This window comes from Diachasma alloeum, unplaced genomic scaffold (genome assembly GCF_001412515.2).
Source record: "Diachasma alloeum isolate Michigan unplaced genomic scaffold, Dall2.0 Dall_scaffold_00214, whole genome shotgun sequence".
Lineage (NCBI taxonomy): Eukaryota > Metazoa > Arthropoda > Insecta > Hymenoptera > Braconidae > Diachasma > Diachasma alloeum.
Genome location: NW_021680379.1, coordinates 1,028,965 through 1,045,362, shown reverse-complemented (window position 1 = coordinate 1,045,362; position 16,398 = coordinate 1,028,965). Strand labels below are relative to the sequence as shown.

General features: G+C 39.2%; 2 protein-coding genes across 2 annotated transcripts; both read right to left on the bottom strand.

Moving 5' to 3' along the window:
- Positions 1–1,950: 1,950 nt before the first annotated feature.
- LOC107037187 (keratin-associated protein 19-2) lies at positions 1,951–4,451 on the bottom strand. Its single transcript, XM_015255589.1, has 3 exons — positions 4,326–4,451; positions 2,921–3,314; positions 1,951–2,794 (listed from the first exon to the last, which is right to left on the bottom strand). The coding sequence occupies exons 1-3, from the start codon at positions 4,405–4,407 to the stop codon at positions 2,767–2,769; spliced, it is 504 nt and encodes a 167-aa protein (XP_015111075.1). The 5' UTR covers positions 4,408–4,451; the 3' UTR covers positions 1,951–2,766.
- A 2,219-nt stretch (positions 4,452–6,670) lies between these two features.
- LOC107037180 lies at positions 6,671–10,217 on the bottom strand. The gene is made up of 4 exons (XM_015255583.1): positions 10,031–10,217; positions 9,546–9,913; positions 6,940–7,322; positions 6,671–6,854 (listed from the first exon to the last, which is right to left on the bottom strand). The coding sequence occupies exons 1-4, from the start codon at positions 10,110–10,112 to the stop codon at positions 6,821–6,823; spliced, it is 867 nt and encodes a 288-aa protein (XP_015111069.1). The 5' UTR covers positions 10,113–10,217; the 3' UTR covers positions 6,671–6,820.
- Positions 10,218–16,398: the final 6,181 nt, after the last annotated feature.

Below are 16,398 nucleotides of genomic sequence, written 5' to 3'. Positions count from 1 at the left end.
GAGCTCGCAGTATTCTGAGCATATGTGCCCTGATCCTGCGTTCTCATTCTCTTTTCTTTCGGTCTGACAGAGGGGCTTGGCGTGGTACGCTCCGATGCAAGGCGTTTTATTGCCTTCCTCACAGCCCCCTCCCCCTTCCCCTCATCGACCTTCGCTGCTGCATCCGCCAAGGTTGCAATTGCCCCCGAGGTTTGATGCAGCTTCGCTCTCTTGCGACGACTTCTCTCGGCTCCACTCAGTCTGACCCGATTCACATCGGCACCAGACTGGTCAGCCTTGTCAGACTTCGTGTGTTCGCCATCGCTGGCCCCACCCGAAGTTTCTTTTTCAATACTGAGATTTTTTAGATTGGTTTCCATTTTTGGTCCCACGAGTACCGCGGTTAAGCGTTTTCATTGGTGCATTGCCGCGATTGCCCAGGGCTTAGCTTGTCTCGGGAGGGTTACACCCAAGACTACTCTCAGAGGTCGCCCAGGTTTCTGAGAGGCACCGTTAGCGACACAGCTCCCCCTGTGCTACGCATCCTTAGGCACGGTATGGCCGAGGCCATGGCTTACGCCGCTCACACACATGGATTGGGTGGGTTCCTCTTAGCGACGGCGGGCGGCAGTAGTCCTTAAGACCCCCACCACCCGCGACCGAGTCCCCTCACTAACGACAAAGTGGGAAATCAGTGGAGGGGGTATTTGGCAGTAAATATCTAGAAAAAAAAATTTGATTGTCCAGTCTTAGCATAAATTGGTCCAACATCCCTGGGTAATGGAACTAGTTTTTTTGCGAATACTGTTGTGCTTTTGTCTTACACCCATGCGAACTCAAATAATTTTTGTTAAGTACCAGAAAATGAGTTGACACTAATTCCAAGAATTACCGCATTAATCTCAAGCAGAAATACACTGTTGTTTGAAATATCAAATCCTCATATATGAAAAAATCCTATAGAATTCCCATATGTTTCGAGATATAGGATAATACGAACATTTCCTATAGGATTTTCTATAGGATTTCCTATAGGATTTTCTATAGGACTAAAGTAACACAAAATTGAGACTCGAAACCAATCGGTCACAAGGGTCAGGATTAGGGTCATAAATCTGATAGGAAATCCTATAGCATTTTTTTTATACGTGTTACAATACTAAATGAACTCGAGAGTCACTCCTGACTAAAGATTATGCATTTTGTGAAATATTATTAATAGAAGTTTTTTGATCCTAGTTTTTAAGGTACGTACATATTGTAAATAATCACTATTGTAAATAATGACTTTTCTTAATAAAAAGGTGGTTAAACAAAAAAAAAGTGATGGAAGTATCTTACTATTGCATAAATAGAGTGTATTATGTCGCTACAATTACGTTCATTAATTAATAGAATTACTTTATTAAAATGTGATTATGATTATGATTACTAGTAGTGCATAATTACCACTTTCACTGTGATCGATTAATTTGAGTATTGCCAAAGAGAATCAGTGTCAAACCAAACTGTAAGAATTTATATAGTTGCCTACTAAACTATATTTTCTATTTGTCACATTATTTTTTTCAATACAATAGAACCCCGTTATAAGGAGCCCCGATATAAGCCCACTTCTCCTCAATCGCTTTTTCGCCAGCGTGAAGGCTTCCCCCACTCCCTAACACTCTCGACTCCCGAACGTAAACATATCGATGTTAACTCGGGTGCCCTATTGTTTTGTATTTCCAGGAGACCACAAATGTGAAATATTCTGGCAGTGAAATTTTTGAAAAATGCATTCAGTTCACACTCGACCATCACGGGAACAAGTTAGGAAACACTTAAAGTAAACTTTAATAAAAGTCCATCGTTTATTATTTATTGAAGAGTACTGTCAATAAAAAAAATGTTGGTCAGATTATTTTTTAATCCAATTGTTAATTAAAATATAGGAAAACATTTTTATGAAAAAAATGGGTCTTTAAATATTTTTATAGCACGAAAAAAGTTGTTTTCAAGTTGGTGAACAAATTTATATTCATGTTCATGAAAAAGAACATTGTTAAAAATTCAGTAAATAATAAAAAAATTATTTAGCGAAAATATCTATATATAAAACTTGAAAAATACTCAAAGTGTTTATTTCTTATTCCTCTATTTTCGCTGGGAGTTCCGAGAACTGAGGTTGCCACTGAGCGCATGGTGGGGGTAACGAAATATAAGCGCTTTCGCCGATTCGGCTACTCCTACACCCCCTGGCGCGCTCTTATAACGGGGTTCTACTGCATTCTACTGGGGTTTTCTCAATCAAATTAGTATTCATATATTCGAATCCATCGTTAAAACTATTGTGTATTGATTTTTTGATAATTTAGCAAACAATTTAACTGATGTCCGACAACTCATTTGTTGTCAATTATCCAATTTTGTGTTCATGAAGCTTGACAGTCGATATAGCTTGGATCGTCACATGGGAGTTCCTCTGAATTTTCATAGTTCTATTGTTGATTATTTATGTTTTAATTTCATCTAAAAATAATTAATGATCAAAAAGGGACTCATTTCGAAAATAGTTCTCGAAGCACTTATCGATGAGCGAGGGACAATATTTGATTTGTAAAAAATTATCCGTTTCATTTTTTTTTATTAAAGTAAATAAATTAACAGTAATTTACATTGGATCCAAAGTTCCTTGAGCATTCTGCGATTGCCCATTTTCATTGTGAAAGTGGACGATTTTGCTAGATTCCATCAAGTTGGTAAATGCTGACGAGTTCAAAATTTGATCATCAATCAGACAAGACATTATCCGAAGTATCCTCCATTGCCATACCTGTCAGTAGAAGGAAAAGAAAAAAATTAATAGTCGTCTCTCGGAAAAAACTTATGCGTCTCTAGTTCACCACATTTAATGATGAATACAGAAAAAAATTGTAAATAAACGAAAAAAATACATTACCCAGCGTTAGCGTTAGCGCTGGCGAACGACGCACTGCCGAACGGAGTGTTGAAAGAACCGGAGTTTGCATTGGCAGCAGACTGAGAGTTTCCATTATTCTGAGGATGTCCATTGTATCCTCCATAGCCCTGGTTCCCATAACCATATTGTGCTCCATATTGTCCAGGGTAGCCCTGATGATATCCGCCATAACCACCATGGCCGCCATAGTGGTCATGGCCGCCATAGTGGCCATGGCCGCCATAGTGATCATGGCCGCCATAGTGGTCATGGTGGTGGTGACCATCGTAACCATCACCGTAATCATCGTATTCTCCGTGATGATGATGATGATGGTGGTGGTGGGGATCTGGATCAGGCGATCTAATCACTCTTACATTTCTATCTTCTCCATCTGCAATGGTCGCAAGAGCAGAATTTCACATTAGTACAGTGTTTAACTCAATGATTTACCAATTATGCATTTCCCCTACATCGAGCCGTTTTTAATTGGTGTTCTCACAGTATCGGAAATAGTATATTTCGCGTCGAGTGTCACTGGGGTTTTTGACGAGTGTGAGGTCGGCACGCCGAGCCGAAGGTGAGGCGTGCCAATCACACTTGTTGAAAACCTCAGTGACACTATGCGCGAACGATATTTTTCCGTAGTGACTTTCACTTTTGCCAGTTCGGGGAAGGGTCAATACCAATCCCCGGACTGGGAAAAGTGAAGGTCAGGACGGAAAAATTATATGGAGGCGCCATAATTTTTGTGGTAATGCTCTAACACATTGTGAAGTCATCATCTATTGGAGTCAATGTGCTTCAGTTTCGAAAAACATCAGTAACTTTGAGCAAACAATTCGTATGAAAATTCCGAGGAACAATGGCTTTCTGTTACACCTTGAGGAAAATACCCAATTTATTTCGAAGCTCGAGTAATATTCGGTTGATTATGTTTTTTTTGGCAGAAATTCGGCCAAATGAATTTTTTTGAATATTCTTTTAGTTACCGTACGTAAAGACGTATTGCAGAAAATTATGGAAATAATACGATGTTACTCCCCCGAATGTAACGAATCAATTGGTTGAGATTGTGAAGAAGGAAATGGTCAATAAAATATTTATATGATACGTGCGTGTAACCGCATGGGTTTCAGTTGACTATAGTCAACTGGAAAGTAGCGTAAATATTTGTAATGAACTACAGAGAAAATACTACTTTTTCTATCGAAATCGAAAAATAACTAACGGCATTTCAAGAGAATCTCACTAGAAATTCTATACACTTTTCAAGGAAAAGTGCTCAGAAATCTAATTGAATTTTATACGTCTATCTAAAAAATGTCATTCTCACTCAAGTGCTCATCTCAATCACAGTTATCCTACTTCTGTAGTTGGTTTCCAAATAAACAGATTTGATTACCTGCTCCATCAGGTTGGATGGCCGGATATGCTGATGCACAAGCTATAATCAGAGCTAATGTAATCACCAGAAATTTATCCATTTTGTTGGGCTGATGGAAGTTCAGTACTTCACAACTGGGCTGTTGTTTCGTCGAGGAAGAACTGATGTGAAAAGATGTGTTGCCCGCTCTTTTATATGGAAATCCTTCAAACCTGCCTGGGATATCCCAATAGACGTTTTCAGAGACCATCTGACACGTATGTGTATGTCTTTTATTCCCTTCTTTTTTCATCTGACGCACCGGTGAAGAGATTAAGACATAAATATTTACCTGAGTAATTCAATTTATGAATGGGTGATTTTGACATCCCTATCTTGTGGAAGTGGGAATTTCTCAAGGACTTTGATTACATATCCTCGGCTAATAAAATTCGATGACAGTTTTTATGCAAATAGATGTTGATTTCCGTGTTCAATGAAATTCCCCGATTATGACAAGAAACTGTTCGTTGGTTTGAGAAGAGGAGCTCTACTACACGCGTACTCAAAAATCATGGAAATCCCTCGTCTAACTCGGATGCGTCATCATACGTCAATTAGATAGAAGATTGCCCTGGGCCGAAAATAATTAATTGCCAGACACGTAGGCCAGTGTTCTTGAACCTGGCGACCTTCCAATGATTCGTGGTTTTTTCGAAGGAAGAGGAAGATAAGAAGAATAAGATCATTAATCTTTAACTTCAAATAAAAAGAAATAATTTGATTATATAATTGTAATGATCGCAATGGATGTCTTTTATTTTGGGATTGAAAATCCTTCGAGCAATTTATAAAAGATAAATTCGTTCAAAACTCAATATTATCCTTCAATTTATAATCCCGTTTTCTCGCAATTCACAGATCAGTTGCGGAATACTTTCTATCATGAAAAAATCATAGATAACTGGATAACTAAATTTATCTGCCTCTTTTCAAAATTGAAGACCAATCGCTATAAACTTTCTCAGACACCCATATAGATGATGCTCATATAGATGTACGAGAACTCCCGTTATTAATGTTGAACTCAATTTTTCCCACCCATCGTTTTTTCTTCGTCAATCCCACCCATCGGTCATTCAAGTATGTGGCATCGCCAACGAGGTGAAAATTTGTAAGAATCTTGAAAAAAAAATCATGAATGGGTCATGAATCAGGATTTAATCTATGAAAATCGATCGATATCTTTTCGAACGAATTATTTTTGGATTGATTTTTCAACCGGAACGTTGACAAAGTCGAATCTTTTTTAAGAAATTATGGTTTTGAAAAACTTTGAAAACGGAATTTTCAATTCATTCAAAATTCATCGTAATTTGACACTGAATATTCATAATTTCATTAAAAATTCCAATAGGTTGAGGAATTCTCTTCTCGATGCTGTTCAAAAATTAAGAATTTCACTGAATTGTCATTGTAATCTGAAATTTCATTCCTTTTTCGCCTTAAATCGGATACAATATCACTCTCCTAAACATTGCTGGTTGACTGTCCATAAAATTTCAACTTTTTTCTAATAGTGAAAGTATCCACCGTTGAGGTTCCGGTTGAATTTTGCTGAAGAATGACCAAACCAATAATTCGATGACTTTTTCTCGCACTTGTTATCCATATTATTAAGAAACTGCTGAGTCATTTTGATGTATAATCCGCACAGACGCTTTGATTGCTTCATTGATTGGTGGGAAATTGATGATGAAAAATTTGATAATAAGCAGTCCTACATTCACCCGTATATAAACCCACATAGATGCTTGTCATTCGACGAGAACAATAGCTTCTTCATCGGAAAGTTCAAAATGAAAAATTCATTGACTAAAATAGACCGCTGTAGTTTACCGAAATATCAATTCTTCAAATACCAAATTTGTTCATCAATGTGATCGGATATATTCGATGAGTGGAGCAATTTTTCATCTCTTCATATGTGTTTCCAATACTATAATTAGATTCATCTCGCTAACTGAATTTTTTGAAGGATTTTTTTTTATTTCATCAGTGACGTCTACACTCACTTCATTCGGAGAACCCATAGCAGGACATTAAAATACACGAGAAGAGAGAGAAAGATCAACACATGAATTGACCATGACTCTCGATTCCGTAAGATAGAAGTGTCAACGGACGAGCAAGGCTTTGGGGATTACCCTCACTTAATGTCTTTCAACATGAATAAATACGCGTGACCTTCCTTCTTTCTTGTTTTCTTGTTTGAGCAGTCTGACTACTCGAGGGTGTATCGACAACGATATTATTACCTGAAAGATATACGTAGGATGACGCATTCAGAAATTGAACTTTTCATTATAACATTCTTATTTATTAAACTTGAAACAATTGCTCAATCATAATCATTCCAACTAAAACTGATTGTCACTTAATTCCGAAAAACCATCATTTTCTATAGAAATCAATTATCGCACTGCCTCTCGATTACTGAATAAAATTCTATTTACGTTGAAGAATTCTGAATTCTATTCCTGAGATGACTTGGCACGTTTCTTCTTTCTGCAGTGAAAAGAAAATTTAGTTTTCAATTTGCTATGTATTTTTATATTTCAATCATATCGTAGTTCTGAATGATGATTCTCACCCATGCGAAGATCCTCCATAAGCCGTAGCTACAGAACTAGCCACACCGCCCTTTCCCGTTGAGTAACTGTTAGCAATGGCCGTGATCATTCCAGGAGGCGATCCATCAGATTCTGATCCCCTGTGACCGTAAGAACTTGGGAATCTAAATACCATAGGGAAAAAATTGTTGAGATTTGGTACTTGACCGCCGCGATCTGTTTTATATGGTTCTTCTTCTTCGCTCTCTTCCTCCTCCTCTTCCTCAACTTCTTCTTCATCCTCGTCAATCGGAACCGCGGTTTTCTTGTTGTGTTTAGTAGGCTTGTGAGCCTTCGATGGATACTTCACAGGGTGATTTTGCGGAACGATTGGTTTCTCTGATACTGGAGCTTCGGTTCCATACTGTCAAAGCATAAATGTGAACAATTTATCAAAATTTGCAATCACAGACATTCGGAAAATTGGAAAAATTACAACGACCTGTTGCAAAACTTCGAAAGCAAACCCATGAATCAGCTAGGGTCAGATCTGGTCAGCCCATACGAGGCTGACTGTTATCAATACCCGCGTACCCGAGTGAAAATTCCGGTCAGGTCTTGATCAAGTTTGGATCAGGTTAGACCTGACCACTGATCAGGTATTGATCAAGTTGACGGATCTGGTCTTGATCAGACATGTTACGTCTCTGACCAATCCGGATTTGATCAGGAGGAATGGATCCGAACTTGATCAAGTCAACTGTATGAAAACCGGATGACCTGTCTGTCAGTATCAATAAAAATTATCTATGATAATTAATCCAAAACAAGAGATAATTTTATTCTTTCACCGTAGGTCGCCTCTCTTAATGAATCTCTACTGTTATTACCTCTGAAAAAGCTTATTTTTTTACCGATGCTGGGGATCGAACCGGGGACCCTATGATTGCGAATCCTATGCCGTAACCCCTNTATGCCGCCTCTCTTAATGAATCTCTACTGTTATTACCTCTGAAAAAGCTTATTTTTTTACCGATGCTGGGGATCGAACCGGGGACCCTATGATTGCGAATCCTATGCCGTAACCCCTACGCTATCGCGCTATTACTATTGAGTAAACTGTACATTGCAGTGTATTCTCAGAGATAAAATATGTTCAATTTAATTTTTATTTATTTCATTAATGAATAATAATAATGATAATAACAATAACACTAATGTATAAATAGACATTTGGTGATTTTTTTTCTCAAGATCATGTACGTGTAAGTTTGATACTCCTCTAATACGTATTTACGGCATCATCATCCCTCCCTTCTGTACATTTGAGAAGGGCTGGTTGTTAATTAAATTGATTAATTAAATTTAATTCATTAAATTAAATTAATTTAATTTGATTTATTTTAATTATAGTATAATGATCCTTTTTAAAGATTGAAAATAATTATTGATAATACCGACGGTAGTGGCCGTGCGGTTAGAGTGCTAGACTCGTATGCCAATGATCCGGGTTCGCTTCCCGGCACCGGCGGTCAAAATTTATAGCGCTCTAATCTCACAGTTTCACTGCCGAGCGGTAGTCCCGTCAAAAGGACGACTGTACCAGGGCAGGTTTTTCCCTCGCATGAGGTATTCTCACCCTTCGGCAAATGCGGTACAGGGGGTTGAGGGGGGTGGGAAGGGAACAAATCGTAAAAACCCGAAAGGGTATACGAGAAGAAAAAAATTGTTTAATTATTGATGATGGTTGATAAAACTTAATTTGAATAGTATAATAATAGTTAATTAAATTATCCGATAAACTTATTAAAATTAATGTCAGGTAGACCGGATCAGAATCTGATCATTTTCTCTTTAATTGACCCCGTTCAAATGCCGATCAAAGACATCAAATCCGAATTTGCTCAAATTGGGGTCAGGCAGCCGACCTCAGGGTGAGATCGTGCCTACCTGATCAGAACTTGATCTGAATCATCCTGCAGTTTTCCGGATCCGATCTACTGGATCAAAACTTGGTCAGGTTCTTATCAGGCATCATCTGATCATGTCTACCTGATCAGAACTTGATCTGAATCCACCTGTAGTTTTTTGGATACGATCTGCTGGATCAGAACTTGGTCAGGTTTTCATCAGGCATCATCTGATCATGTCTACCTGATCAGAACTTGATCTGAACCCGTCTGTAGTTTTTTGGAGCCGGTCTGCTGGATTAAAACTTGGTCAGGTTCTCATCAGGAATCACCGGATCAGTCGAACCTTACAAAAACCTGATCAAGTTCTGATCGTGCTTCAGGTGGGCCTGAAGCAATTTCCACTTCTCACGATTTCTCGTCTGGGAATTGGTATTGCATTCTTCCCAAACTCGAAAACTTGAAAATCACTACAAAATGATCTTGTCCCGGGCTGCTGTGATGGGTTTTTTTACTCGTGTACTTGGTCAGTCCTCGCCTTCGGCTCGGACGCTAACGCCGCACGAGTAAAAAATCCCACCGCAGCAACCCGGTAAAATACTATTCCTAATCGCTCTAAAAGAGCACTCATTGATTATGATTGTTATTATTATCATTGTCAAGTTGGTTATTTCTCAATGATTCGCTCGTTTAACACGCAAATTTTTCAGATCAAGTGACATCATGTGATCGCTTACCGGCTGAATTTCATCCTGCTGCTGTGGCTGCGCCGGCTGCGGATCCTCATCATTCCCACTATCTGAATAACCCTGCTCGCCTTCATCACCGCTATTCGGCGCGGCTTCAGCCTCTGCGCTCGACACCTCAGTATCGTCTGCCGGTTCTGGGCCAGATTGGAGATAATTTGGATTCCTTCCCCCCAGATAAGACCCGCCACTGACAGCATTACCTTGAGCGAAGACACCAGTTAATGGGCCAGGATCAGATCGAATTGGATGGTAGTATCCGGTGAACATCATCGTTTTATGAGGATAGGACGGAGTTGGTTGTTTTTTTAAACTCATCATCAGTATTGGAGCGCCATTTGAATCCATCACAATGGAAACTGCAAGGGAATCACCAAAATAACTTTAGCTAACAATTTCCATACAATTTCAATCAATTTCTAAAATTTAGAAAATTCTTCATCATAATCCCCATTTCACTGATAACTTCAACTTACGTGGTTCCCTGGATAATGACCTAGTCTCTCCAACAGCAACGAAAGCTGCAACCACCAATAATCCACAAGAAATCCAAGCCATTTTAGTCAATAATAATATAAATCTCTTTGAACGTTATCAATCTAATTCGTCTGCTTTAAAAACACTACGCATCACTACTTCCTCGAGCACTATGATGATTCCTTCGACAAGTGAAGCTCAATGATTCTCCCCAATTTTGCAATGGCTTATATACCTCAAGTCCATGCACCGTGATTAATATGGGGAGGATCTTTTCTTGGATGGTATAGGACGGGATCAGTGCCTCCCTTCCCTTCTCTTTGCCATCCTCTCTTGTTTCGTTGCTTTTCTTGGTCTTCATTAGGCAGACAGTTGGACGCACATGCGGACCGACTGCCACGGGTAACCGAGCATTGGTCACAAATACGTGATCAGGGTTGATAATAGAGTCAACTCCTGGAATTTTATGAATTAATCGGTATTGGTATGGATGAGAAGATGAAGATGTCGGTGAACTTTGCAGACTGTCTGTCTTCAATGTTCTTATTGATTCTCACACTTGATTTGCTTCTGCTCTTATGCGTCATATTGTAATTTTGATGGAAATAAAAAAAATACATATATACAGAACTTTCTCTCATGTATTAAGCATAATGTTGATTAATTAAATTCAAATGGATGTATTTTGAATCAAGAATTTCTTGAGTTTGCCATATTTGTCTCAATTTGACATCAATTCTTCCTGTTTGAGTAGACGTTCACTTGGAAGGTCACAAGTGGTGTGATTGGGGAGTCAGGATTTGAAAAAAGTAACCGGTCAGGGGTCAATAGTTCCGCAGAAAATTAATTCTGTCAGATAGAAAGTGCATGGTCTGGATCTTGAAAATTACTGGGACAAAAGGTATTCCTCCCGGGGCCGAATTGCCGATGCTGTTGAATCGGCCGAGAATTGGCATGCCAAGCCTTGGCGACCCACTCACGGCCAAGCATCGGGTTTGGACTGGCATGCCAAGTCTCGGCGAGTCTTTCACGGTCAAATGTCGGCTGAACGGCAGATGGCCATTCGTCGAATACCAAGTCTCGGCCAATAATTGGGTAAACTTCGGACGCCGAGACTTGACAAAGGTCAAACAGAAAAGACAAGTTAACCAATTCCAAAGGTCAAACCCTCATTAGAATCAAAGTCTAGCAGGGAAGACGAGCGCAATAATGTAAAGGGTCAAAAGGGTGTCACAAGGGTTACGAGAGGCATAAGGGTCAAATAGGGGTAATAGCAAACGTACTTGTAAGGGTTGAAGGCTTTTATAAAAGGTCGAATGATCATAGGGGTCGAATGGGTCATACAGGAAAACGTGTAAACAGATGTTAAGGGTCAAACGATCATAAGGTATATAAGGGTTCAAACTCGAGAACTTGATACTGTAATCTTATTATTTATTGATCATAAATAAATAGGCTGTTTGCCATATCTATATCGAGTTTCATAATTGAAGAAAATTAAAGAATCAGATAAGAATACCATATTTTATTCATATAGCCGATAAACTTCTTCGTAACTAACAACTCTACGGTGGCTGAGTAGGTAAAGTCAAGGACTACCAACCCGAAGGTTCCAGGATCGAATCCCAACGATTCCAACTTTTCACACATCATTATCAGCGGTTATCGGTTTCTTTAGGAAGGATTAACCGAAGAATGTACATTAAATAATAAAAAAATGATGTATTAATTAATTTTTTCAATTAATAAAAATGAGTATTGGGTGGGTCCTGGGTGCCAATCATCGACCGGCGCTTAGCAACCAATACCGGCCCAACATTATCAAACCAATAGCTAATCGAGGCTGGGCCAAGGCTGATTGAGGATCGGCACCCAAGCCTCGGCAGCTCGGCTGCCAGTACTGGCCCAATCTTGGCCCGTTCAACTTTTCGTCTCCAGGCCCTTCTTGTCATTTACCATTAAAATTTATAAATTCAGTGTTCTTTTTGAATACTGCCCCTTTAAATTTTCCATAAAATTTACATGTTGAATGGAATTGTATGACGCAAATGGACTTCCATCAATCAAAGTACGAGAAAGATGTATGAGACAAAGCTCGGAAAAATAAGACGATTAATTATTTATCAGAACATCGGAATTTTGTCGTCAGACCGTCTTACAACCCTTTGCGTCAAAGAATCATCCTGTAGAATTCAAATGTGTACCTATTGACGCGCGTAACTCTACCTCTCCATCAATTTCTTCATTTCTCATGCCTTCCCTGAGTCATTCTCTCGCAAAGCCCTGCGTGGTGGGCGCGATGACGGAGTCTAATGCCATTGTTGAATCGTGCAGTGTCATAAATTTGCAATATTTTCTATAAATACACAGGTGCATGATAACATCGGGAGGGGTAGGTGCGGAAAAAAGATTAAACAAAATGAGAAAAGCAGGAGGACATCGTGTTGAGGCGGATCTGGAAAGACTGAGGAAATCGTTGATGCTAGACACGAAGACAACGGCCACCGCCATTGGACACTGCCGGACTTTTGATCCGACTGGCGAGAGTTATCGTCGCCTATGACCAACACGTCAGGCAATCCGGATAACTGACATAATATTAATATTGAGAAGCAGCTCGGCTCGGCAACCGTTACGTCAAACGATTGTATTTTGCAATTTATATATTTATATGTAATGCAAGTAGTGATGATATGCCGTTCTATGCATGTCTATATTCTGACTGCCTGCATGGTGATGAGTGTTATGTTTCTCAAAGGGGTTACCGCCGAGGCAAAGATGCATTTTTAACAAATAAGATTCACACATTTCTTCTCTTTCGATCAATTTCAGGAGATACACTACGGATTGTCCAATTAAATTCATTAAATCGCATTAAAGTTTACATGAGAGAAGGCAATTTATATAGCGTTCTACATCTTTGTGACGTCATAGGAAATGATTGGATAGGATTTGGATGAGGTAGGAGGGGAACCGGGATTATTCTCAATATGAATAACAAGAAAACTTTTACTGAAAAAAATGGATCGTCCAGACCGGGGTTTGAATCCGGGACTTTCCGATTTAACTCATTGCTTCCTCTCACGGTACCTCACTTTTCGTCATTTTGTAAAGGTGTGCGTGTGCCTCCCTGCTTTGCTAATGGCGCATTATTTCGCACTGCTTCCGACTACTTTCACACCGGGACGATTTGCGACGTTCGTGAAGCAAAGGGCTTCAAGACTACACGGAAAAAATTTTATGGTACAAAGTACTAAACTCTCCCATGAATCACGGGACATTTTATTGGTGGACAAAAACTCAATAGGAATCAATGAAAAACTAATAAGATCCGCTGAACAATTAATATAGGGGAGGGTAGGGTAAAATGGACACTTTTGACTTTTTTAAAAATATTCATGACGTGTTAAATTGTTCATGAAATGGAATAATTTTAGTTTTCAATAAAAAGAACAATGATTCGTCTTTGAGATGAGCTTAGACTGAGCTCAATTGATAAATCTGTTTCTGAGTTACGAATATTTTTTAAAAAAGTCAAAAGTGTCGATCTATCCCATCCCTCTCCTACTCACATGAAGTTTCAACGAACATGGTTCCGAAATTTTTGACATGTCGACAGCGTCTTTTTTGATAAGTAGACAGAAAAAATTACCAAAAGTGCCCGGTCATTTTGTCGTGTACCACACAGAACATGTGCTACTACCCAACGGTTATTTTTTCCTTCAGTTATATCTTCGTACATTCCTTTTTTTGATGTGCTATTGTAACTTATAACCTGATCCGCGCTAAAAATTACTGAGATTCTCCTGACCGGAAGCAACGAGTGTTGAAAAATTTGCCTCCTTCGTTTGTTTGCAACGAACCTATCGGGAAATACCTGATAATTTTGAAGCTCTTGTTCCCTGGTAGGAACTGAAACAAGGCCAAGGGTACGCCGAGGATGGCCAACATTGGGTCACCCTCGGCCAATCTTAGCCCATTCCTCTACTCCTACCAGGGTATTACATACGAAAATTCTACTTGATTTCAACTAAATTCTTATTGAAAATTCTATCAGTTTTTCTCGGATTATATTAAAAATGCTGCAGCTGTGAAAATATTTTGAAGAAAAAATCAATGGAATTTTATTTTTCTATATAATATGTTCTATTGAGATATTTTCTACAGAAATTCCTGGGCTCAAATGTTCCAAATTCTTTTAATGATAGGAGAAAAAATAGGGTCAAAAATAACTTAGAAAATTCATGTCAAGGAATTCTTATAGAAAATATTTAAATAGAAAAAGTTCTACGCAAAAACCAAATTCTATTCAGTCTTTCTCTGAAATTGTTTTCATCGGAGATTTTGTGAAAAATATAATGTGACTCACAACTCACGCAACTCCCTTCCCCTTCGTCGCAAAGCGCCACAAACTACAGACACCCTTTCCCCACTTCCCTAATCGTGCGAAGTGATATCTGAATGATCCCTTTGGGAAACGCATAGTCAGGTAATCCCTATCGATTTATATTAAGTAAAGTGAAGCGCCGCCCTGTTAAAACCATAACAATAAGGTAGGGAAGAGGAGGGCAAAACGGACCACTGACAGAAAATTGATAATTTTTTGATTTTTTATTATAAGAATAATAGTAATAATAATGAAATGTAATAATTATAAAACTGAAGAATCAATTATTTGAAATAATGATAATTCTTTTCAGTAAAATATAATGACAGGTTTTGCTTCCGAATGAAAGAATTTAAGGGAGATTGCGAAATTTTCATAATTACAGTTGTAGCTCTCAATCGGCTCTACAAAAAAGATTATAACAAAAATTTTGCCATCTCCCTTAGATATCGAGATATTCATTGAAAACTGGTCAATTGTCAAAATTGACTTGTAGCGTTATACCACTTCGCTACTAATTTGATATTATATGGTAAGAGTCGATACCCGAGAACGTTTACAAACTTTTGTGAAATAAACCGAATGAATTGGCGACATAATAAGTGAATAATTGTTTATTGAAAGTGTTCTTGTCTATAATTTCTCTCCCTGCCCTCTCTCTCTCTCTCTCTCTCTCTCTCTCTCTCTCTCTCTCTCTCTCTGTCATTCTAACCTCTGCTCGCGACCAGATTTTCTAGCCGCTCTTTGCCCAATTATCTGCGCTTTTCCTTATAATCCTGATTTACTCCCCGCTCCAGCCTAATGCCACTTACCGCTTCACTGCTTTTTATCTCTGAATTCAACTTTAATCCGTCCAAAAACCGCTATTAAATTCGCCACTGGTCGCACCGCATGTGTCGCGTGTCGCTACCACCGCGCCAATCCCATTAAAACAATTAAGTGAATCAAGTTTTTCATGCATATGGGGATGAGCCAGGAGAGTTGGCGAGCTGAAAAACATTGAAAATAAAAATAAGGAATTTGACGGGCGACGAGTGGCAAGGGGGGTCGGTTGGCGTGGTGGGTGCGTCGCTGGAACGGCGGCGCGGAGTAATACATAAAGTAGAGCCCACTGAGATGGTGACGCACATATAACACATAAAGTAGAGTCCACTGGAACGGCGGCGCGTAGTAATACATAAAATATTGCTCATGCATGAGAGCACGTGTTCCAACGAAACCCGACGAGGAAAAGAAAATATGAATTAACATGCACCTCACTGTGAAATTGAATCGTAATCATTAATTTGATGAAAAATTGCCACAGGTGACGACTTGTGGGAATTGTGGAGGAACTTGACTACTTCCTTCGGATTCGATAAGTTTCACAGAGGAGAGAATGTTATTCTCGAAGTGATAGAGGAAACTCTATTACTGAAAACTCACAAGATCAAGTGTTACAAGTTGACGTGCGTTAATGTGAGTCGACGTGAGTTGACAAGAGGTCAGGACGAGAAAGAGCCGAGAAATGCATGTAATTGAGTGTTTGTGAGTGTTGAGGCAACGGCCTCATACTCGACAGGTCCCAGGGGTGGCAGCACTTCCTTGACTCGCTCTGCCTGACCGGCCGCGCTGCCATGTAGGTGCTCCAACCACGCACCGGCAGCGCTGACCTTCGTCTTCTCGAATCATTATTATTATTCACTCACAACGGTCGTTCTCTGTGCAGCGTCATTTTTTTGCTCTAAAACGGTTATCTCTAAACCGCGTGTGCATCTCAACATATCGTTTTTCTCTACCGTGTTTAACGGAAACAGTGTTTGCTCGCGGCTCTGATTTTGTGTATATTTCTCGACCCATATCTCAAATTGACTCGGAATAAACAGTTTTCCTTGTGACAAACTCAGCGTGTCTCGTGTCGCTCTCATTTCTCCAGAATCCCACTCCTTAACCCGCATCCGTGCTCCATCGGTTTTTTATTGTTAAATTCTCGCCGAAACA

What these genes read in the sequence shown, in the direction of transcription:
- LOC107037187 (XM_015255589.1), bottom strand. Translation starts at nt 4,407, where the DNA reads ATGGATAAATTTCTGGTGATTACATTAGCTCTGATTATAGCTTGTGCA. An exon ending in CATCCAACCTGATGGAGCAG is followed by an intron (nt 3,315 to 4,325) that starts GTAATCAAATCT and finishes CGACCATTGCAG; the next exon opens with ATGGAGAAGATAGAAATGTA. An exon ending in AGCGCTAACGCTAACGCTGG is followed by an intron (nt 2,795 to 2,920) that starts GTAATGTATTTT and finishes TTCTACTGACAG; the next exon opens with GTATGGCAATGGAGGATACT.
- LOC107037180 (XM_015255583.1), bottom strand. Translation starts at nt 10,112, where the DNA reads ATGGCTTGGATTTCTTGTGGATTATTGGTGGTTGCAGCTTTCGTTGCT. An exon ending in AGCAGGATGAAATTCAGCCG is followed by an intron (nt 7,323 to 9,545) that starts GTAAGCGATCAC and finishes ATGCTTTGACAG; the next exon opens with TATGGAACCGAAGCTCCAGT. An exon ending in TATGGAGGATCTTCGCATGG is followed by an intron (nt 6,855 to 6,939) that starts GTGAGAATCATC and finishes TTTTCACTGCAG; the next exon opens with AAAGAAGAAACGTGCCAAGT.